Source organism: Gavia stellata, chromosome 32, assembly GCF_030936135.1.
Source record: "Gavia stellata isolate bGavSte3 chromosome 32, bGavSte3.hap2, whole genome shotgun sequence".
Lineage (NCBI taxonomy): Eukaryota > Metazoa > Chordata > Aves > Gaviiformes > Gaviidae > Gavia > Gavia stellata.
This window is the reverse complement of record NC_082625.1, coordinates 1860844-1884908: the sequence shown is the minus strand read 5'-3', so window position 1 is coordinate 1884908 and position 24065 is coordinate 1860844. Positions and strand designations below refer to the sequence as shown.

The 24065-nt window shown below is 41.3% G+C and overlaps 1 protein-coding gene across 2 annotated transcripts; it reads left to right on the top strand.

Annotated features, from left to right (window-relative positions):
- Nucleotides 1–288: 288 nt before the first annotated feature.
- UPF1 (UPF1 RNA helicase and ATPase) lies at nt 289–23848 on the top strand. 2 transcript variants are annotated; one of them, XM_059831955.1, is made up of 24 exons: nt 289–513; nt 6990–7132; nt 7541–7630; nt 8191–8358; nt 9241–9421; nt 10012–10173; nt 10843–10927; nt 11104–11202; nt 11395–11503; nt 12367–12526; nt 12651–12769; nt 13034–13198; nt 13400–13514; nt 13711–13854; nt 14340–14553; nt 14779–14896; nt 16494–16650; nt 17663–17805; nt 18516–18690; nt 19434–19515; nt 20041–20202; nt 20516–20733; nt 21208–21330; nt 21441–23848. In XM_059831955.1, exons 1-23 carry the CDS (start codon nt 289–291, stop codon nt 21325–21327), a joined length of 3354 nt encoding a protein of 1117 aa, XP_059687938.1. In that variant the 3' UTR covers nt 21328–21330; nt 21441–23848. The 2 variants fall into 2 exon arrangements, with proteins under 2 accessions (XP_059687938.1, XP_059687937.1); XM_059831954.1 differs by having other exon boundaries at nt 11386–11503.
- Nucleotides 23849–24065: the final 217 nt, after the last annotated feature.

Below are 24065 nucleotides of genomic sequence, written 5' to 3'. Positions count from 1 at the left end.
GCGGCCGGACGGTTCCGCTCGCAGCGCCTCGGGGCTCGCTTCAACGGCGGCGCCCGCCCGCCCGCCGCCTCGGCCGCTTCCCTCCGCCGTTGGCTCCGGCCGCGTGGGACCGCCCGAGCGGGGCGGCGGCGGGCTCGTTGGTGGCCGGCTCGCGCGCGCGGCCTGGTGCGCGCGGCGGATCCTGCCGCTCGCGTAGCGCGGCGCCCGGGCTCCCTGAGGTGAGGCCCGGCCGGCTCGGGCGAGGGGGGGGGGAGTGGGGAAGCGCCGCTTCTCCTCGCCGCCGCCGCCATGAGCGTGGAGGCGTACGGCCCCAGCTCGCAGACCCTCACCTTCCTGGACACCGAGGAGGCCGAGCTGCTCGGCGCCGACACGCAGGGCTCCGAGTTCGAGTTCACCGACTTCACTCTTCCCAGCCAGACCCAAACCCCGCCCGGGCCCGGGCAGGCGGGGCCGGGACAGGGCCAAGGGCCCCCCGGAGCGGGGCAGGGACCGCCAGGACCGATCGAAGCACAGGTGAGTCCGCGGCCGGAGGCGGGGTGTGTGCTGGGGGGGGGCGGTCAGGGCGTCTCCGCCGGTGGGGGGGGGGTGTCCGGAAGGGGCGGGCGGGCCCGGCCGTGGGGCCGGCGAGGGGAAGCCCTGGGCGGGTTGCGGGGTTGGGCGCTCTGCCCCCGGGCAGCGCCGGACGGGGAAGTGGAAGCCGCGTGTGGCTGCTCGCCTGCCCCGTGGAGAGGAGGCTGCCGGCTCCGGAGCGGGACCGCCCGCTGCCGGCACACGGCGGCCCGGCGCAGGCCGACGGCCCCTGGCCGGCAGCGGAGGGAGGGCCTGGCAGGAGGGCGCTTTGCTTCTGCCCTGGAAGAACAGGGAGAGCGCGCTGAGGGTGAAACTTGCAGCCGGTTGTCCGCCGGTAAGGCCGGCGGACTCCGTGGCTGCATCGTGACAGGGGTGTCGCTTTTCGGTGCGATGTTGAAGTTAGAAATCAGAAGTGCTTCTGGATGTCATCTCAGGTTCTTTTCAGAGCAAATACGAGTCTGGGTAGTAATAGGTTATCAGAAGTTGAGTACTGTGAAAATTCAGCGTTACTTCCTTCAATTTCTTTTTTTCTAAGACTAAGAGCAAAATACACTTTAAATTTATTCTATTTTTTTGCCACCTTTGCTGCACGGTTGCTAGGCTGGTTTGTTTTGGGTTTGTATGGGAGTGACAGTCAATATGGCCTGAGATTTAAGTTCAGAGGTCTGGTTCCTCATAGCTTAAAAACAGGTGTTTTTTTGTAATATAGTCTGTTGATGGTTGGTACATAAATGGCAATTAAATTGTATTTATTTAACAATTCACAAAAGTAAAAGAAAAGAAGGAACTAGGGTTACACGGTCACAAGTGAAGAAGTGTTGCAAATGAAGATACTAGCTGTCACTGTGCTACACCTTGACTTTGTCTGTAGTAAAGAAAAAAAGCAACCCTGAAGAACTCTTCTAAAAAGTCATACTTTTCTCCATTTAAAGATCATGGAATATTCTGCTAAGTTTCATTACATCTAGGTGTAGTCGCATTATTAACAATTAAATGTTTGTACGTTATCCACGTTTTAAAGGACGAGTTTAGAGTTTAAATGCTCTACATGAGTTTTTAATCCTGAACCAAACATAGCCCGAGCGGGCTTGATTTTCCATTTTACTTGCAAAACCTGATGTGTCGGGGTCTGTAAATGCTAGAGCTGTGGAAACAGAAGTAAGCAAACTGAAAACAGGCCAGCATGTCCAGGCACTGAGAGTCTACAGGTGTGCGGTGCAGGACTGAAGGTGATCGTATCCTGTCCGAGCCGTATCGGGTTTATCCCAGGACAAATTGAATTACTTTCTTGTGCTCGAAAGTGCTCAGTGCGCAGCCTGGGTGTAGCCACTGTGGTGTGACTTGCTCCAGGTTAGTGCATTTATAAGAGGATTAGAGATGAGACCCCATGGGCTGTTTGTTTATTTTCTGTTTGCTTATAGCTCTTGAGTTTTGGGTTTGGTAGACTTCATCCAGTTTGAGCATTGAGATATCGGAATTATTAAGTAGTAGTAGTAAAATTGTGTCTGTGTCCAGTCAGACTATCCATTAATTGATTAAAAAGGCAGCTTTAATAAAATCTTAGTTTTTAAAGCTTTAATGGGTTGTGGTCGTTCCAGAACTCACAGTAGAGACTATGTGGCCAGAAGAAGAAAAACCACCCCAAAATAAGCCTCATAAGCTAAAAGAGCAGACGAGAGGATTAATTTGTCCTTTTTTTGTCTAAACATGTTTGAAAAGCCTTTGAAGTAAAAAGAAAAAAAATCTGGAGCACACATTCAGGTACTAGTATGTCTATAACCATCTGTCCTGGCAAGAAGGAAAGTTTTGTGGTTTTTTGTTGCTGTTCGTTTTTTTTTTTAACAGAGTGCGTTTATGATGTTTCTGCAAACTCTTGTGGTCATCCTGATCCTCAGTTTGACTCTAGAAATGTAGTTTTTGGGGAGGGTGGGGATGGACCTATTGCAACAAGAACTCTCAGAAGTGTAGTAAGTATAGTGTCCTCCCGAGCTAAAGTAGAGCAAAACCCAGATCCCAGCATCTGTTTAGACTTGTACGCTTCAACGGTCTCATCAGCGATAAGATCAGAAATCATGTGTTTTTTAAAGAATCTGGGGAAAACTTTGCTTCCTTCAACAAATAATTTAAACTTGTTATGTCTTTTGGCAGGGGACATACTAAATAATAACTTCTAAGGCCTGAAAATTCATCATGTACATTTCACTTAATTAAATGTTGTCACTGTGATTATAATTAAAGCTACTTGAATAAATAATTTTTATTTAGAGCTGATAAACATGGGAGGAATATACTTTCACTCTGCTGTTTCATATTCTGATATCTTTTTAGTATCCTAGTGTTCAGAAAGATTAGTTGAGCAATGCAGAGCACCTAATTTCTTAAGAAAATGTGATTGATTTAGCGAGTCTATAAGAGCTTCCTTTCCCAATGTATATTTAACTAATAGTTTAAGAGGATGTTGTTACAATTGATTAGTGTCCAATTGACAAAAGATAGCGAGAGGTTAGTAGCACAGAAGCAATGTCCACTGTTTTCTCTGCAGAGAACTATATTTCCATTGTTCACATATAATGAAAATCAAACACAGGAATATATTTTTCTAAATATTTTAAGATAAATTCCGATTTCTGCCTTTTTTTCACTCTTCCAGGCACAGACCTAGCTATGATGCTAGGAGGCAGTCACATGCTCAACGAGTCCGTGATGGACAAGGCACATGGTGTTAATGTGTTAGCTAAGCTGTTTGAGCGAGTGGTTGAAGGAGGCTGGGTCAGCTATTAGACTTTTGGTCTAGACTACGGGGGCTGGATTTAATTTCTAGTTCTAACAAAGACTTTTTGTCTTAGCAAAATGACTGGCTCCTTGGTGCTCAGGTCCCCATCTGGAAATACAGCTTACTCCACGCTGCTTTGGAGGTGGTGTGGGGGTGGATGTTCTCAGTAATATCCCTTTCCTTACTTCGAAAGGGAAAGCAAATCAGCATAAGAGATTGTAATAAGGTACAGTAAATAGTCTATACCTTTAACATAAGGAATCTACAAACAACAAATAGTTATTGTTATGGTTATCCATGCGAGTCCAAAAGTGTGTATTTTTTTTCTAAAGCGTGAGGGGAAAATTACCTGAATCGGGACAGCGTGACGGGGTGTCCTGCGGCTGCTGTGCAGAGTTGAAGTGCGTTGCCACGATTGATTGGACTGCAGTCTTGTAACAAGAGTACTCTTCTAGCAAAATACCTACTTAACTGCAATTATTTTTCTTGTTACGGCTTGAAACGTACCACTTTAAAGTAGAACTACATTAAGTGGGTATAGCTGCATTCACATGTGGATCGGCTGCTGATGTGGGTGGCGCGTGTTAGCCAGAAGCACCGGGAGAAATTGAGGTGGTAATACTCTGTTACGACTGATTTGGGGTCTCTCTTGCATGGTCAGTAGAAGCCACTACATAAATCACGTCGCTTGGTTTACTATTCTGTAACTCAATTCTATAACTCAATTCCCTGGACATTTTCTGTTGTCTCTCAACCAGTATTTTGGAGGCCAAAAAAAGGAGCGAGGGAGGGACCAGTACCTTGGTGATCGCTTCAGAGCACCTCTGTTCAGATTGCTGTAGCTGCTAAACTTGCTGTGCCAAAAGTTTCAGTCAACACTTTTAAAATGGAGAAGACCCCCCCCCGCCCCTTATACAACAGTTGGTGGTGCCAGATTTTTAATAATATGCACATAGGCTAACATCACAGTCGGTTTTAGAACAATAGTTGAGTCACTTCCTTGTTGCATGCCTGCCAAGGCCTAGTACTCGCTGCTGGATTTTCATAGTAACAGGTGACATCATGCCTGCCTTACTCTCTGAAAGGGTAGGAGCTCCCCGGGGTGTAACTAACACAGTCACCTGGTGCAGAAGTACAAATAGCTTGCAGTTGTTGTAGGCTCTTGGGTTTCTGCCTTAAAAAAAGCTTTAAAATTTTATTACCGTTCAGCAATCCAGTTTTTTGTGAGCACCCAAAAAAATTGATTAAACTTGTCAGTTGATGTGTATAATAATATATTATGGCTCTTTGGAATAGACTGATAGAAATGCACCTGTGAATGCCTGCTATTCCTGCTTCTAAGAAATTCAGGTTGACTTCAGGCTTTGGAATTTCACCTATTCCGTGATCAGTTAATAAGTTATCTTCATATTTTGTAAAATGGTGCTATCTATATAAAATGGATATTTATCTTCAAACATCTGTGGAGATGCTATTACACAGCTGATCAGATTTGGGTTCATTATCCTAATGGGTTGTTGCATGCTGCTGCAGTTTCTTTTGGTTTTTTCCTTTTTCCTCTCTGCTGCTTTTGCACATTCTATGCTGATGGTTCCTCTTGGCTGAATCTTTCTATTAAAAGCCAGTACTTGGAGGTAACATCAATAAAAGTCATACCATTTAGATTGTGTGTTGCAAATGCACCTCATTTCATTTGAAGATAATGAAACAAAGCTTGTGTCATTGAGTCTAGTTCCTTACTGCTGAGGGCAAATCTGAAGTGGCTTACACTTATTTTTAAATTTAACTCTTGCAATTGGCTGTTAAATTTTAATGTGCAATACTGAAATGAGGTGGTGTGGAATCTAAATGAGACTTTCAGAGAAGTGAGCTTGTTTTGATTTGCTTATGAGTTATAGCTTTAAAATGCTACAGCAACTATTTTTATCAAATTTCTTTTAATAACGATTTAGCGTTCTCGCTATGGACAGCTTTTTAATCTCTTGTCAGAGAATTAAGTTACAGATACCAGATAAATTGCATTAAATGTCTAAGTGCAAAAGAGTTATTAAAATACTGTATTGATACACAAAGGCCTTGAGTGATTCTTATGCTCCCATTTATTAGCTAGTTAAAATTTTCAGAAATAAATCTCATCTTGTCCAATGCAATACCTTTAAAAACATTGGGGGGGTTAATACAACATCAGATTTTAAAAATAAAATAATCAGATTTTGCTGTGATAGGGAAGCTACCTCACAGCACTCATCTCAAATGTTTTGTTAATATTGTGCTAATCATTGCAGTCACTGTGGTGGTCCCTTTCCCACCTTTTTCCACTCAAAGTTAACGTGGATGATGGTATGCTTATCTCTGCTCAGGTTTTAGTGATCTCTTGGCTAAACAAAGCAACAAATTGAGTGAACAGAGTTTTGAGGGGTGTGGGGATCTAGCCACCTTGGGGGTTCTGGACAGCATTGTGTTAAGGTGCTGAAGCTCCCCATGGCTGTTAGTCTGTAGAGATGCAGCAGTGGAATTAAACCAGAACACCTGTGAGGCCCAAGGGGCAGTGGCTGCGCTAGCCATGCTGAAATCTGATTTGTGGCATTCGTGCTTCTTGATGCTCCTTCCCAGTGGTGAACACGCTGTACTTAGTATTGCCAAAAAGGAGTTATTTTTAACATGAGAAAGACTTAGTGTGTAAAAGTTGCTGACACAGCACCAGATGTTGCAGAGCTTCATGGCAGTCTGTGTTCTGGCAGTCAGTGTATTGTCAGTGGAAAGAGTGCACACCTGGTTTGTATGTGCTGTGTTAGCACACTTGATCTCTGAAGTGGTGTGTTGCTCTGAAAACTTGAGCTGTGTTACTAGTTTTGATGGACTTCTGCAGTTTTCTTGGATAACTTTGAGAGGCCTCATTTTCTTTAAAGGAAGTCGTATTGTAGCTAAAATTTAGAGTAGCACAATAGTGACTGTCATACCTGATTTATTTTGCAAGTATGTTTGATTCAGTATGTGATATGGTTAGTACATCTTGAACAAGTGATACTGCCTGGAGAGTTAGACACTCTGCTGAAAACCAGTTTCTGTTATTTCTTGCACTATTTCAATTTTTTTTTAAAATTAGGCTTATATGAGAACAGGTTTCTTGATTACCTGCTCTCTGTTGTCCCAAGTGTCATGAAGTTGTACTTCTGACATCTTTGGGGGGGGGGGGACACAACAGGGATGGGACATTGATTTGCTGGACAGAGAACAGCAGAAATAGGTGGGGAAATTCCTATACAATAAAGATCCTGTTTTCAGGTAGATTCCTGGAGTAAAATGAAGGATGAAAAAACGTTTGATACTGCTGGAATTGTTTAAATGGAATTTTGTGTGTTGTGTAAGACTGTATGGAAAAATGTAATATGCAGAAAAGCAACCTCCTTCTCTTAACTTTTTCCTACTTATCAGTTGGAGTTTAAATAATCCTGTAAAACAGGAGCTAATGAAGCAAGTATTGATTATATAACTGGTATGTGTTTCAGCTCTTACAAAAACTCGAAAGAAAAATGCTGGTAAATTAAACACAAGTTTTTGCTTTGAGGAGTAGGGGTTACTGCCCTTGGCTTTGTTTTGGAGTCTATTTTGATTGTATAACTTAAGCACTGACCTTGTATTTCAGGTTAATGGACCTGATGGCATTCTACAGAACGGAGCTGTGGATGATAACGTGGCTAAAACCAGCCAGCTTCTGGCAGAGTTGAATTTTGAAGAAGATGAAGAAGATACCTATTACACAAAGGATCTTCCTGTGCATGCCTGCAGGTGAGACCTAATCTTTGCCCCCTTTCCAGAGGGCAGGAGCACTTTGTGTGAGTGAACGGTGTATGCCTAGAGGATTTCTAGAATTTGAGGGCAACTTCCTTGGAGACATCCCTGTACTGGTAGGAAAATGGTGCCCTCTGGTGAGCTCTTGCATAGACTTACACCTTTGACCTCCACCGAGGAACAGAGAGCTCACCCACCCGAGGGGTGGTAATGGTGGGAAGTGTTAAAATGCCCGTGACTCAGAACAGAAGCTTAGCTCGTGTTTGATACTTTTGCCAACACTTGTGATCCCTAATTTTCAGTTCCTCTTATCTTTGTACCCTACTAGGTAGTTTAAATCTTGTATTTGAATTTTCCTATAAGCGAGTACCCAATCACTTCCTGTTTTTTCATTTTTAATTCCAGTTACTGTGGTATCCATGACCCTGCTTGTGTGGTTTACTGTAACACCAGCAAAAAGTGGTTCTGTAACGGGCGTGGAAATACATCTGGCAGGTAAACAGTCAAATGATGGAAATAACAATGACAATCTCTTTTAGAGAGTGTTTGTTTTAAAGTGGTATGATGGCTGTGACTTACATTTTGGTGATAATCGAAGTCTAGTGACTTAAATGTGAGCCTCCAGCCTCCTCTTTAGCTTTTCTGCTGTTACCAACTTAGACCTCGATCTCAGCAAAACTTGAATCACTTCTGTGAAGTGAGCTAGCTGCTTCTTCCCCCATCCTGTGTTCTTGCAAAGCACAGTAGAACTGATACTCTTGACCTGTGGAGCTTCAGGAAGCTTCTTTCAATTATCAGTAACATAAAAAGAATTTTTCACACATTTTCTCTTCTTTCACACTCATCTACCTTAAAGCATTCATGCACTGAGAAACCATTGAAACCGTGTTAGCAGTATCTTTGCTTTGATGAAAAGAGGGAGATCTTACCAATGTCTGCCACAGTGTAAATAGATTTTGTTTGTGTCTTTTAATAACTGAGCTGATATATTAAGTTAGGCCTAAATCTGATTTTCCTATTAACTTCATATAAATGTATGTCCTCTCTGGTTTCAGCCACATTGTTAACCATCTTGTGAGAGCGAAGTGCAAAGAGGTGACTCTCCATAAAGATGGACCTCTAGGAGAGACTGTCTTGGAATGTTATAACTGTGGATGTCGTAATGTGTTTCTCCTTGGCTTTATTCCAGCTAAGGCAGACTCCGTGGTTGTTTTGCTGTGCAGGTGAGAGAATGCCTTTGTTGGCACGTTTGTGTCAAGTTTATTGCATAACTTTATTTCTAAAGGGCAAGGCTTGCTGTCATTTTGTACCAAATACATTTTATACTCTGATTTGCCACCATTTTTCCTTTAAATGATTGTAAAGACTTCATGAATTGTATACAACTAGATAATGCAATAAAGGCATGTTTTGTTATGCTGGGCAAACATCTTAGGTGTATAGAAAAGTATTTCTCCCAAATGAAGCAGTACTTAATGGAAGAAAGGTGTTTTTCCCCTTTGTTAAACTGGGATTTTCAGATTTGGAAGAGTAACAGATCAGTTCTGATTGTATTACACAGTATGTTTTTCTGTCAGCTTGTAGAATCATTTGAAGATGACAATAAATCGGAAATTGTTCTCTGATAGGTTCTATCAGAAGTCATGATTTTATAATTGTATGTATTTTTATTAAATGCTGTCACTTACCATGTATTTGACAGTAGAAGGTGTGTTTCTACAGAACGAGTTCTCCTGTTTGTTTAAACAACAGATGGGAAGTAATCCCGAGAGTTTTCTGCTATATATGTGTGTATAATCTTAATGGGCTGTAACCACTTTCAAAGGTGAGTGTCATATTAAATATTTTAGATACTGAAATTTTCAGTTCTAGAAACACGCAAGAAATACAGCTTATGGTATCGAGCCTTCCCAGTGTTGAAATAGCAAATACAGGAACTAAAAAATGAATTGGCCCAGCAGGCTAGGGTTGTTTTGTTTTTTCTTTTTAAGTGGATACTTGGGTTGTTTTAAGGGCATGATAAACCTATTTTTACACTTCACACGGTAGACTTGTTCTTACACTTGTCTAATTTAATAATTTTTTTCAATATTTTGGTTGTGCAGGCAGCCATGTGCCAGTCAGAGCAGTTTAAAGGATATTAATTGGGACAGTTCACAGTGGCAGCCTCTTATCCAGGATCGCTGTTTCCTTTCATGGCTGGTAAAGATTCCATCTGAACAGGAACAGTTGAGAGCACGTCAGATCACAGCTCAACAGATTAACAAACTGGAAGAACTTTGGAAGGTATGTGCTGCTTTTCAAATACCATTTGTATTTTTACCAAGTGTTAATTTTGTGGTTTTATGAAGGAGGGACAAGACTGTTTTAGCAACTCTGTAAGGCAGAGAACGTACTTAAGTCACATGAGGTTTAAATCTTGCAGATTTGACAAGCAATGCAACTGGGAATTGATCAAAAGATTCAGGAGATCATTTATCAAAGTAGGAAGGTTTCACCCTTAGGTTCTCCAGCTCTGTTCAAGTTGCACTGTCAGGCAATCTGAAAAAACAACTTTCCTTCCTCATATCAAGTCTTTCACTTGTTTCTGCTTTACATGATGACTAGCTGAGTAGGGAACTGTTAGTCCATGTTTGGTATTCAGTTACTGCTTTTTGAGAGGTTTTTCTGTACATCCTTTAATGCATAACAAACCTGACTGGATGTGAATGAGCATGACACATCATGTGTTGGTGCAGTTTTAACAGGTTGTTATACCTTGATATAACTTCCTGTAGTAGCAAAACACAGTATTATTAGTCCTGTTGCACAGTGAGAGCTTGTCACTTATTTGTACTTAAAACATTGAAACAAAACATTTGTGCTTTAAATTCTAGGAAAATCCATCTGCAACCCTTGAGGACTTAGAAAAGCCTGGTGTTGATGAAGAACCACAGCATGTCCTGCTTAGATATGAAGATGCTTATCAATACCAAAACATATTTGGTCCTCTAGTCAAGCTTGAGGCAGACTATGACAAGAAACTCAAGGAGTCTCAGGTAATATACTTGAAATATGCCTTTGAGGGGGCTCTGACCAGTTCTCTGGTATCAAACACGTGGTGACTGTTAACAGCATAGAAGGAAGGCTCAAGTGAAGTAAATGTCTTTATTACAGTACTGTAACATCACGGTAATTACAGTAGCAATGGTGATGTATGAAAGCAGGGAGAGGAAAGAAAAATCCTCAGACCGAGGTTTTAAAAAAAAGAGCTTGAAACACCTGGGAGCTTCTCTCTTTTATATGTTCAAAGTTTATCTTTCCAAGAACCGTATTCTATGGTAGAACTGTGCAACTTGGCCACCTTTTATGTTGTTATCCTCACAACCTGCAGTTATCTTTGTCAGTTAGAGTTTCCAGTCAAACTTGAGTTATATGAGGTCATGCAAGCACTCAGTGAATGTTTTATAGGTGGGGGGAGAGAGTAACACAGATGGTGATTAGGACTTGGTTTCTCATTAAGTAATTCTTTTGTAGAACAGAATTACCTTCTGCAGATGGTGTGAACTCGGTTCATAAGCATAAATACAAATATTTGTCTATTTCGTGACATTGGAACAGTAAGTTTTGTGTGTTTCCACTATTTTGAAGTAATGACAGTGAGGACTGTGGTAGCTGGCAAACAGCTCTTTTTAAGAACATAATAGATGCCTTTTCTTTACCATTAGACCCAAGATAACATCACGGTCAGATGGGACCTGGGCTTGAACAAGAAAAGAATTGCTTATTTCACTTTGCCAAAGACTGATTCAGGTAATGACAGCTTGACTGTATGTTTTGCCTGTTTTTTTATGCCTGGTGGATAACATAAGTGTTTAAAGAACTGTGATCTGGCCTGGGATATAAGATAGGACTGTAAGTTTTTTTTTGTGTTGGGGATAGTTGTTCATTGGTGAATATTCTGAGAGCGTTTTTTCCTTCCTTTGTAGATATGCGTCTTATGCAAGGAGATGAGATCTGCTTGAGGTATAAAGGAGACCTGGCCCCTTTATGGAAAGGAATTGGTCACGTTATCAAAGTTCCTGATAGTATCCTTTACTTAGTGAGCCTTCAGGAAGGCTCACTTGAAGGTTGAAATTTCTCTGAGAAATCAGTAAACGTGTATAAAAGTAATTTTGAGATAATTTTAATTTGTCATGGGGGTCTGCTAAAAAAGTCAAAATTGGGAAAAATAAAATTCAAATTTTTGCTATAGATTACTACTTAACGAGGTTCTACAGATTATGGTGATGAGATAGCCATTGAGCTGAGGAGCAGCGTTGGAGCACCTGTGGAAGTTACCCATAACTTCCAAGTGGATTTTGTATGGAAGTCTACTTCATTTGACAGGTATTGAGAAAGCACTTCAAAACTTGGCAGATAGTGGGTGCAGCTGGTGTATATTTTTTCCTTTACCTTCAGTGGGAACTTTTGAACAAGACATTGTTTCATGACACTAGCAATCAGAAATCTGATTATGCTGAATGTTTCAAGTTTATGAACACATGACATCCGCTTCATAGAGCAACAGGCCTAACTTTTACTAGAAATGGAATTAATCTGAATGCCATCAAACTGTCAGTTTTTCTCATTTTGAAGGCACACTTAAGGTTTGTTGCAAATACATCAAGGTAATGTGTGAACCAAAGGGGGGAAATTTACCATATTTTTAGTAATACTTGGAATGTAAGAAGAAAAACTGTTTTGTAGTTCAGCTTCCTGAACATTGCTCCATCATTAAGTGCTCTCTGGTTTTAGTTGGCATTCCTGAACTTAGAATCGTTTCAAATGCCTTGAAATTTCAGCTTGTTAAATGGGCTATGGGGTCAGTAGGCTTCAGACAAGTCTGTATTGCATTTTGTAAGATAGGAGTTTCTTTATTATTCCTGAAAGAGATATACTGAGTACAGGCTTTCTTCAAATCTTGCACCTAAAATTACTATTGCAGATGCTGTCAAAGGCTGGTGTTTCTCTACAGATTTTTCTGGTTGTTATACTTTGTAGTATTCGCATCGGGGGAAAAACAAGATCTGTGTTCTCTGAGTGTTTAATTTTTGTCTCTTAATTCTGTTAGTAAGTGTTGCACATTGTTCTCTTTTCCCAAGGTATATTTTAATTTGTGCTTAATGTATGATTAACCTTTGTGTGGGACACCTGTGGATAGTTGTATTTGAGGTTGTACTGATTTTTTTTTTGTCCTTCCCTCATTTCAGAATGCAAAGTGCTTTAAAAACATTTGCTGTGGATGAGACTTCAGTGTCTGGGTACATCTATCACAAACTGTTAGGTCATGAGGTAGAAGATGTAATTATTAAATGCCAGTTGCCAAAGCGCTTTACAGCACAAGGACTTCCTGATCTCAACCATTCTCAGGTAACCTCATCTCCTTTTTACTACATGCAAAGAATATGATAAAGGATTTATGAATAGAGGTTGAACAACTTTGTAACTTCCTACGCATTGAATGCTAAGTAGCAATAAAAAAAATATTTTACAGGTTTATGCTGTGAAGACTGTCCTGCAGCGTCCTCTGAGCCTTATTCAGGGTCCTCCGGGTACCGGAAAAACAGTGACATCAGCCACAATTGTCTATCACCTGGCTAGACAGGGCAATGGGTAAGAACTATTCTCTCTAAATCTTTATGTGTGAGGTTACTTTTATTAATGGTCAAAGAATCAATTTGATTTTAAAAATTAATTTGTATTATTGAACTAAAATGGTTTTCTAGAAGTATATTTTTCTGGGAAGACTTGTGCTTATTTCAGAAAGTATTCTTCCTCAGCATATTTTTAGGGGACATGTCATAACACATGATTTTATTACAACTCTAGTGGAAGAAAGTTTACAGCTCATTGAGACTTCTTGCTTATTTTTTCAAGGCCTGTGTTAGTCTGTGCTCCGAGTAATATAGCTGTTGATCAGTTAACTGAGAAGATCCATCAGACTGGACTGAAAGTGGTTCGTCTGTGTGCTAAAAGTCGCGAGGCAATTGACTCCCCTGTATCCTTCTTGGCGTTGCATAACCAGATCAGAAACATGGATAGGTAAGAAATGATTGAGGGGGTCAGGGGAATGAAAAAACAACTTGAAGTGTTGTGATGGACACAACTGATTAACTGCATAATGATGACAAAATGTATTTGATGTGATAACTTTCTTAGCTCTACAAGTGTCATATTTAGTTTTACAAATGAGTTCCACTGTTATCCTACCAAGATGTAAAGCAAAATTCCTTTTTTTTGCAGCATGCCAGAGCTTCAGAAACTGCAGCAGCTTAAAGATGAAACTGGAGAACTGTCATCTGCTGATGAGAAACGTTACCGTGCACTGAAACGAACAGCAGAGCGTGAATTACTTATGGTGAGGTTCCATTGGTTCTAACAGCTTAAATAATTGCCTTCTCCCACTTGAGGCTTAGTTGTGATTTGCTGGTGGAGATCAGAATACAACTTGACGTTTGGGGGAGATTCCTGGCGTGGTATTGAATACTCTTTCATGTAGAAATACTGTCCATTGATATCCTACTTGATTAATTTCGGTTGCATTTCTATCTCAGAATGCAGATGTGATCTGTTGCACGTGTGTGGGAGCTGGTGATCCAAGACTTGCAAAAATGCAGTTCCGCTCCATTCTGATTGATGAAAGCACGCAGGCTACTGAGCCAGAGTGCATGGTGCCGGTTGTCCTGGGAGCAAAACAGGTAGGAACAATTGGATTTCATTAAAGAAAACAGAGTTTGTAAATAGGGGAAGTAGCATCAAGCAGTAACACTCACAGTGTAGGCCTGTAGGGATACAAAATCCTTGGAAGACACTTCCATAATATAGATCTAAATTACTTTATTTTGTGTTAGTCCTGTTAGTTTTTTGTTTCCATTCTTTGTTTCATTTCTTTTCTTTTCATTTTCATTTCTTTGTTTTCATTTTTGTTTCCAATCTTTGCCTAGAACATGTTGGTCCTGTTGGAACATTCTGGAGACCAAATAAGATTTTATTCAAAAATGATCAGCTGAGCAGCTAGTTGACACTAACGATGTACAAACCTTTAGATTAGATCTGAAGCTTATTACAAGTCAGACTGATTAGTTCCTAATATATTTTTATAGTAGGATATTGCTATTGTTTCTAGCTATTGGGCAAGTTTCAGGAAATAAAAACTTACCTCTACAAACTTTCTTTTCCACAGCTTATTCTTGTAGGTGACCACTGCCAGCTGGGTCCTGTTGTGATGTGTAAAAAAGCTGCGAAGGCTGGCCTATCTCAGTCTCTCTTCGAGAGGCTTGTGGTGCTGGGGATTCGTCCGATTCGCCTGCAAGTGCAGTATCGCATGCACCCTGCACTCAGTGCTTTTCCATCCAATATCTTCTATGAGGGTTCACTCCAGAATGGTGTTACCGCAGGTAAGCAAGAATAGTACTTCTGCAAATTACTTTCTTTTCTGTTCTTTAAGGATCAAAGGAAGAATTCTTTAATCTAGATGAGGTTTTTTTAATATATTCACTTAAAAAGAGAATTGCCACTGCACTTACAGTTTTGAGTCTTTAAGGTGCTTTGATATGAAAATGAGTGTTCTTGCTAGTAAAGCAGTGCTAACTTCTTTTATTTACTGTTTTTGTGCTCTTCAGCGGACCGTGTGAAAAAAGGTTTTGATTTCCAGTGGCCACAGCCAGATAAGCCAATGTTTTTCTATGTTACACAAGGACAGGAAGAAATTGCCAGCTCAGGCACCTCTTACTTGAACAGGTAAACAAAATTCAACACTGAGATGTAAACTTACCTGAAAATACTCTGTCCCAATGTATCTCAAATGTAAGGGAGATTGTTAAATTAATCTGTTAAGAATCCTGCGACATCCCGTGGAGACAGCCATAGTTAACGAAGTCAAGGGAAAGTGCAATATACAGTTCCCACTGCAAACCAAATAGCTAAGCATTTCTCTGTCCTTCAGAATCTCTGCAACAAAATTCATGGTATTCTGCATTCACCATAACTTGTGGTGCCTTGCTGTGCGAATAAAGACATAACAGCTAAATAAAGGCTTCTGTTTTTGAAGAGTTAATTTCTGTTTCTGTGAAGGTGGTATCTGTATTTCAAAGGAGCCAACCCACAGACCTCAAATGTATTGTGTGCTGGGATACAGTACTTCAGTGCTATTGATTCTTATGTTCTGCAGTACTCCTAAATTAATAAAATGCTGTTTCCTGTTAACAGCTATGATTGAAATTGCTTGTGTGCTTTTTTAATAAAAGCTGCTATGAAGGATAGTGCAGGCTGAGCCTCATTTTGGAGTTGATTTGCCTTAGGCTCCCTTTACAGTAAATGAAGAGAAAAAGGTGTCTCCAGTGGGAGTAGTTCAGATCTTAAGTGTGTTTGAATTGTTCTGTGGAGGTGCGTGTTCTCCTCCGCTGGTAGTGTAAGGAGCATGGTATGGTTAAGTGCCTAATATGTGGGATGAATTTGGGCCATCAGGTAAACTGACTGCAGTTGCAGCAGGAAATGTGGCTCAAGTCCCATTTCAAAGCCGGAATTCCTGACGCAGAGGCCTAAGTCTTGATTTTTGGCAGGGGTGCAAAAGGGATGGGTAATTTTCTTTTTTCTATCCCTTTTTTCCTGCACTTTCCAATGTTTTTCAAAGAGCGAGCTTAAAACCTTTTGCTCCTCTTGGTTGTATGCATTTGTTTATGTGCCTGGAAGGGAAACCAGACCAACTTATGAATAATATCTGCTGTGATATTTTTAATCTCTGTCTGTTTCGTGAACAGCATGTGCAAGACTGCTGAATGCGGCAAGCCAAATTGTGCACAAGCAAACGGCACAATAGTTGGCTGACAGGGAGATTGGCATTAAAAACATTCTATATTTAAAACTTAAGATAAAGCAGGCTGGAACATTTTTAATGACCTCGCTCAAAGTGCACGTGTACATTTAACTCTACTAAGAATTTCCATTTCAGAGTGATGGCCAAACTGAATTTTGCTATTCCAGGAAGTGTAGTCATGTAGTTCTGAGAAGGTGGAGGTGTATAGTAAGGAGAAATTTCTGTGTCGTTCCGAGACCTTTTTTTGAGGTGTTGGCTTTTGCCCGTGTTCCTCTGGCTGAGAATCTCTGTGCGTGGCCTCAGTCAAGAGGTGATAGTGGTGAATGTTCCTGCAAAGCTTAAGCCGAATTAATTAGAGTGCTTGAGCAACACAGTGTAAAATTGATCTTTTTCTTGAAGTGGCCTTTCTGACAAAAAGCTAGCACAGCATACATGTTCAAGGGTTTTTTTAGACCCCTTAACTTGCAAAAAGTTAGACCTAATGCCTTGATTCTCCTTAGATAAATAAATCTCTCTCTCTAGGACGGAAGCCGCCAATGTGGAGAAGATAACTACAAAGCTATTGAAAGCTGGTGCCAAACCAGATCAGATTGGCATTATTACTCCTTACGAAGGTCAACGATCCTATCTGGTGCAGTACATGCAATTCAGTGGTTCCTTGCATACAAAGCTCTACCAGGTATGGAGTCATTGCACAAATGAGAACACTTGGATGCAGAGAAGCTAGAGAAGTTAGATACTGTGAAACTTCACAATATTTTCATTTTTAGCCTGGCTTATTAGGTGTCAGTCTGTATTTATTCTTTAGTAATTTTTGAGGTTTTTAGTTGATTGTGGTTAAAACAAACCAGGGAGAAGAGTTTAGGAGGTATCAAATGCCAGTAACTGTCAGGGGAGCAGTTGGCCAGATGAAGGAGAAAGCCCTGTTAAAGTCTCTGTTGAAAGGAAGGCTTCAGTGAGCCCATCCTCTGAGGACTCATTGAGGCACAAAAGGAAAGGTCATTAGTGCTTCAGCTGTGGAAAAGCTTCAGTCAGCTTGTGTCTTAGATAAAAGCATCAAGCCAAGAGACATGCAGGAAACCAAGCTCCATAAATTCTGATGGTCATACTGTTTATTTGCTTGGGAATATGCCCTCCCATCAGCAGAACTCCTCTACCAAACATTAAAAATTGTTGCTACAAACAAGGCGGTTGTATACTTAATATAGTCTGTTTTGCAATATTGAGAACTTGGTCACTGTTTTCACTGAAGGAAGACTTGGTGGAAATACTTTTACTTCTGCCAGGAATGATCTGTCCCTCTGATTCAGGTTTCTTTGTAGCTGGGAGCAGCAGTGCTAATTTGGAGCTGTCTTACTACGAGGTTTTGGAATAGTCAGAAGTCTTTTTGGCAACATACCTAGAAAAGGGATGCTTTTCATAGCGCAAATGCCAGTTTTGGGGAAATATGAGAACCATAAAGCAGTGAACATAAAAGTAAATTGTCCTAAACTGAGACTGCCTGTTCTCCTTTAGGGAAACTATTTAGTGACCAGTGGAATTACCAAATCATTCGTCATTACAAAAAATAACTTTTTTTTGTCAAATGATGGGAACTGCTAGTGTAATGCCAATGCATTTTGTAATGCCTGTTGGTAGCGTAACTGTTTTGCACTGTGCTTCCATGATTTACATGTTTTCCTCTGTTTCAGGAAGTGGAAATTGCAAGTGTGGATGCCTTCCAGGGCCGAGAGAAGGACTTTATTATCCTTTCTTGTGTGAGGGCCAATGAACACCAAGGAATAGGGTTTCTGAATGACCCCAGGCGTCTTAATGTAGCTCTTACAAGAGCAAGGTGAAGTAAAATTGGGCAGATTTTTATCTAATCTAGAGACCTAATTTGGTTTGCTAAAGCATCAATACAGTCCGACTAACAATAGGTTTGTGTTTTGTGGGTAGCAGGCCCGTTCTCCACCCAGTGTAAGGGAGCCTTGAATGATTTCCACACTCCCTACAATGTACAAGAGCAATCTCAACCTAATCAGCATTGTCATTTGGCATCAGGAGTTTGTAGAAGCCACCATGTCGTTTCCCTTTGTTTGCGGGACAGAACTCTTCCCTTCATCCGCCTCTTCATCCCTTCCAGCAACCATTCTTTTGCCATTTTGCTTCTCTTAAAATGGATTTGATTACTGAGAAGGGTAGTGTGGAGTCAACACTATGTTGGTTGGCTTCCTTGGTTTCTGCAAGCTTTAAACCAACACAGTGTGGTTAGTTGAGTACACTGATGTGTTTGGCAAGCCTGCAGAAGGAAGCTTGTGATTATTGAGAAACTGGCTGCAGCAATTTCCTTTCGAATGTTTTCTCATACTCCAGAAATTATCTGCTGTAAACAAAACAATTGCATCAGGGTCTCCTACACCTACTGTCGTGGGCTTCTGTTAGGTGCCTGGATATACTGCAAAAGAGATTGACTTCGAGGCTGTGCTGACATTAATATGTAACATGGCCTTATTTTTAGTCAAAGTTTAATTTTAATTTCTCTGTTTGCCTTCTGTTGTACAGGTATGGAGTTATTATTGTTGGGAACCCAAAAGCACTGTCTAAACAACCCCTTTGGAATCACCTGCTGAATTACTACAAGGAGCAGAAGGTTCTGGTGGAGGGACCACTGAATAACCTCCGGGAAAGCCTTATGCAGTTCAGCAAGCCCCGGAAGCTTGTCAATACCATCAACCCAGTAAGTTGACCTCTCCTGTTTCTCAGGTGTTTGTGGCATGAAGCAACTGGGGACTGATGGATCAATTGTAAATGGATGGAGTAAACAGTCACCCACATAGCCTCACACACCCATCACTTTCTGGTTTTGTTGCCTGGTTAATGCAGTGTGACCCAAGTAAGTTGGTGTTTCAGCTGTTTCTAAGTTGAGTACTTGTAGAAAAGCCTTTTTGGTGCTTTTTTATTGCTCTTTATTTACTGCAAAATTTTGAGGGGTCCACTTCTGAGGTGAATGAAACAGAAAGTAACTGTTTTGTGTAGAAATGGTAAGCTCATTAGGCATGTGTACTTAATAGCATTGTACTTCAATCCTCAACCTGCAAGTTTTATGCTTAGTCCTTTAACATAAGTAGTCATTTGGGGGCGGGGGGAAGCTTGTCAGCCATCACTGAAAGACGGCGGTAGGAATAGAGCAAGGGAAGAACTATCAACAGAACCTCAAAATAGACTGGAAATTCATCAAGTGTTTCACAGCTTGAGATAGGCTGCCTGTAGAATCTTTTTTTTTTTCCTTGTTATCATGATGTAGTTGAAATGATAGTTGGATGTTTTCCATGTATGAGAACTGGTTAGTTTCCTCAGCACTTGTGAAGTATGCATTATCTGTGGAGTTTAACTGGGTTTTTACCCAAAATAACTTACACTGAAGTTGCAGTGCAAAGTTTTCTTTGCAAAGGCTTTGTCTAACCCCTGTAATGCTTCCAGGGTGCCCGTTTCATGACTACTGCCATGTATGATGCACGTGAGGCTATAATTCCAGGATCTGTCTATGACCGGAGCAGTCAAGGTAAAGGAAGCTATCAAAATTAACACCTCTATAGATTTACTTATTTTTTCCCCTACCAGTCCTTGGGGAATGGTATCTTAGAGACTTCAAAATTTTAAATGTTTGAAGAGCCACTACAGAAAAATATGGAACTTAAGAACTAAAAATATTCATGATGTGCCTGGATTTTCTCTTTGTATATAGAAGCCCCTACAGTCTAACCTGATGTCTGCAAAGCAAGTGAAGAATGAGGGGAAAGGGAGTGTGTGTGCGTAAGCGTTTCAGGAATCTTAAATGGTGCTGTAGAAAAGTAACTGTGTAAGGATGAACGTGTGTTAGGTGAGCCTCTGAAACTTTCAAGTGTGGAATAAACAGTGAACTAGAAATACTGGTGGTTCTTGGCAGTGATAGGCTTCTCCTTTCAATTTCTGGTTCTGATTTATCCTGCTCACAAGTCCTCTCGTTACTGCTAAAAGCAGGAATATTAATTTATTTTTAAATATTCGGGATACCTGAAATCATTGTGGCTTTTCCTCCCCTCCCCAGGGCGCCCATCCAACATGTACTTCCAAACCCATGACCAGATCGGGATGATTAGTGCTGGCCCCAGCCACGTCACTGCTATGAACATTCCTATCCCTTTCAACCTTGTGATGCCACCAATGCCACCACCAGGATACTTTGGCCAGGCTAATGGACCAGCCGCAGGTACGGAGCAAGGGTGAAATGGTACAAAACCACCACATTTTAGGTCTTGAAGTCAGAGAATGGGTTTTGTTACTCTTGCAGCAGTGCTGGTGAGAGTAGATAATGACGTCTGAGTTGTATGGAGTACAAACACAGTAGCGCTGCAGCCTCCAGTTGAGTGTCCCTTTGCCGTGTCTATGCTGGTGGTTGTGCCTTTTGAGCACATCTAAAACATTGCCTCTTGCGAGTGATCAAGTCTTTATAGAAACAGTTAATTCTCAATCTTTACATGTCTAAGACTTCTCACTGTTGGTTGGAATCAACACTTTTCCAGGACGTGGGGCGCCAAAAGGAAAGACTGGTCGTGGTGGGCGCCAGAAAAATCGTTTTGGGATTCCTGGAACTAGTCAATCAAACCTTCCAAATAGTCAAGCGAGCCAAGATGTGGTGTCCCAGCCTTTCTCCCAGGGTCCACTGACTCAGGGGTATATCTCCATGAGTCAGCCATCACAGATGAGTCAGCCTGGGCTCTCCCAACCCGAATTATCACAGGTAAGCACAATTTGATGTCTAGTCTGCTTTTTTTCCTGGGTTTTATGTTGATGATCTGTGTGCATACACAATCCTTGTTTCCTAGTACCGAGGAAAATGGAAACTAAAACCATTTTCAATGACTCAGCCACAGCACTTCATGCTCTTCCACTTGGTGGTCTCTCTAAGTACACTCTGGCGTTTTACTTCTAGTGAAATGCTGCGTGTATAGGCTTCAGCTCGAGCCTTAGCTTTGAACTGCTTGCCCATTCGACAGCCAGCTATTGCAAAAAACTTGGTATTTGTGGAAATTCTGCAGCAAAAAGAATAGCTTTAAAAAAACCAAAACACAATGAAGCAAAAAAAAAAAAATCCCTGACAAAACCAAACCTCTCTGACTTTATCATTAACCTTGGCTGTCAGCTATTCTGCTTTGGAAGGGAGCACTTGAGCTTGATAATGAGTTAGAGGCTTAACACACACTTTCATTTTCAGGACAGTTACCTTGGTGATGAGTTTAAATCTCAGATTGACGTGGCGCTGTCACAGGACTCTACTTACCAGGGTGAACGTGCATATCAACATGGCGGAGTGACGGGACTGTCACAGTATTAGAGTGTAAGGCACCTGATGAGGTTCACTCCTCTGCTTCTTACTCCCTGATTTAAGTTCACGAACAGTGTCTGTCTTGGGTGACAGCCCTAATGCAACTGTTGTTTTGCTTTCAGGTTGAGGAAGAAGAGCTAAGCTTGTGTGGAGCTTAGTTCATCAGCATTTTATTCTGGGTAATAAAAAAAATAAAATAAAATGGATACCTGTTTTCCACTGCTAAAACTGAAGCACCACTGTGTGAGAGCAACAGGAGAAAGAAACCAACCAACGGAGAGGAGATAGAGAGAAAGGAGCGCGCGCGAGAGAGCCCACTGCTAGCTCACTGAGACAAGGAGACTGACCGGAGAGGAGAGAGAGCACCGAAGGACTGGCTGGCGCCTCACTGGGAAAGCAACTCACCCTGAAATGAGTGGTCAGCTGAGTCCCTGCTCCCCCAGGCAAACAAGCTCGAGAGAAGGGCCTTAAGCAGGTTTCACTTCATTCCATACTTCTCTTTGCGAGCAGGGCATTACTTTTCAGAGCAGATGGGGAGAGGAAAACCCTCATCTCAGAGTTGTTCTCGTTTTAAAAGGGTACTATATTTTAGCAGTAACTGTTTACATTTTAGAAGCAGAGTATCTGAGAGAGAGAGAGAGAGAGTTCCTGACTAAGTGACAGCAAGCCAAGCAGAAATCCAGCGGAACATAGCTGATGCTCAACTCTGAGATGCAGGTTTTGTTGTCCAGCACTGGCTCTGAAATCCTAGTGTCATCGTGTCGCCCACATTCTGAACGGGTCTTTCGTGACAAGGTGGTTTTAAAGAGATTCTTTCAAAGGAGCACTGAATTTTTAGAAGTTTGTCTCTGAATTCTTAGTGGTGGACCTGGGAGATCCTTGTTCTGAGAAGCTTACAAAAAAAAAAGTTTAAAACAAAACTAAATTAGAGCACCAACCTTGAGAACTTTCAGTGTGATTTAAAGTTGCAGCAATCAGCCTCTTCTTCCTACATCGGATAGCAGTTAGAGTGAAAGGAGCCTGCGCGCTCGAGCAGGAGGAGGGTTTCAAAGTGTTTTCTGTATGCTTTAATTGGCTACTGTCTGGACTCTACTCTGTGAAAAACAAGCCTTTCTGTAAGATGAACTTTGCGCTTGAAAGGGGATGGGTTCCTGTGCCCTTCGGCCCTGGAGGAAAAAGATGCTAACAGGCCTGCTTTACTTGCTCCCTCAGATCTGGGGAAGAAGTAGTGGAAACTGGGGATTATATTGGTTTTGAAGTAAAGACTCTACAATGTTACCGAAGCAGGTTGGAAAAATGGACAAAGCAGGCAGTTGTTGGAAGGTGGCCTCTGATGGCTGGGTATAATTAGAGATAATGGGTTAGGCTTTTGTGTGGCTTCTTCAGTGATTAATGCAGATAGCTGAAAGATTCAGGTGTTGAAAACCAAACCCGGAGCCTATTTTTCAGGTAGTGGACACGGCTGTGCCATCAATGCTGGCTTGAGAAATAGCTGGAAGTCAAAACTGAAAACAGCACATAAGAGAAGCCATCCAATTTCTAAGTTGTACCCATGTCTTAAATAAGTCATATGGGAACACTGGGAGCATTTTATTTCTGTCTAAATCTTTTTAGAAACAGCGCAGAGAATTTAAAATTCCTACAGACCCATTTTTATTGGATCCCTAAATTAGACTAACCTCTACCTCCTAATTGGCAAAGATCAGTAGAGTGTGATTCACTAACCTGGGTGTTTTTAAAGTTTGAATTAAGTTAGCTTTATACTCAAAGGGCTCCAAGTGTTTCTAGTCTTTTTTTTGGGGGAACTCAAAATACCTCTCATATGAATGTACTTAAACAATGTAAAACCCACTTTTTGTAACTGGGGGGGAAGCCCTTTCATTACTGTCCTTTCTGTAGATTGTTGACCCGCTTTCATAACCTGTATTAGCTGTAGTTTTTCAAGAGTGTCTCTCCCCCAGTGCAGACCTGGTGTAGCATACCCACAAACCGTGAGTAGTGTGCACATAAACATGGAACAGGTGTTCAAAATTTTGGTTCAGTCCTGCAGCGAACGTAGTTCGAGAACTGCAAAAGAAACTTTCCGGAAATGAAAACCATTCTTTTCTCATAAAAAGCCTCCAGAGTTTAGACTTCTAAAATGTGAAAGAATGGAGACACAGGCCACCTTCCTTCCTTGTAAGATGGACTGTTTTATTTATTAACATTGCCGAAGGGCTTTTTAATTTTTTTTCCTTCTGTAGGCTGCGTAGTTGCATAGACTCTTCCGATAGGTTTAAGCTGCAACCCTCTGTGCAATGCAATCCATTGAGTAACGTAACCCCCTCCTCTCCCCTCGCCCCCTTTATTTCACTGATGGGAATGCTTGCCTCTGCTTTGTGCTGGTTTTTTCCTTTGTAGCAGTTACTCTGAGTTTTATAAATCCAGACATCAGTGCTAGCACGCTGTTAACTCTTTTTTGATTTTGTCTCAGTTTGTTTTAAACCTGTTTGTCATCAATAAAATATTAATAAACAGCTCTTGCATTCAAGGTGGCCCCTAACTTTCAATGATGAAACCATGCAACATTCATTAAAACTTAGTCTGATTGTATAAACTTCAAGTTTATTACTTTTTTTAAACACAGACTAGTACAAAAGTGGGGTGTGTGCATAGCATACATGGGGAAGCAAACAAACTGTGCAAATGCTTGTTAAATGCCCTACACTTCTCCCCTCCTCTGACTCAGAGGGGACTACTACATGCAC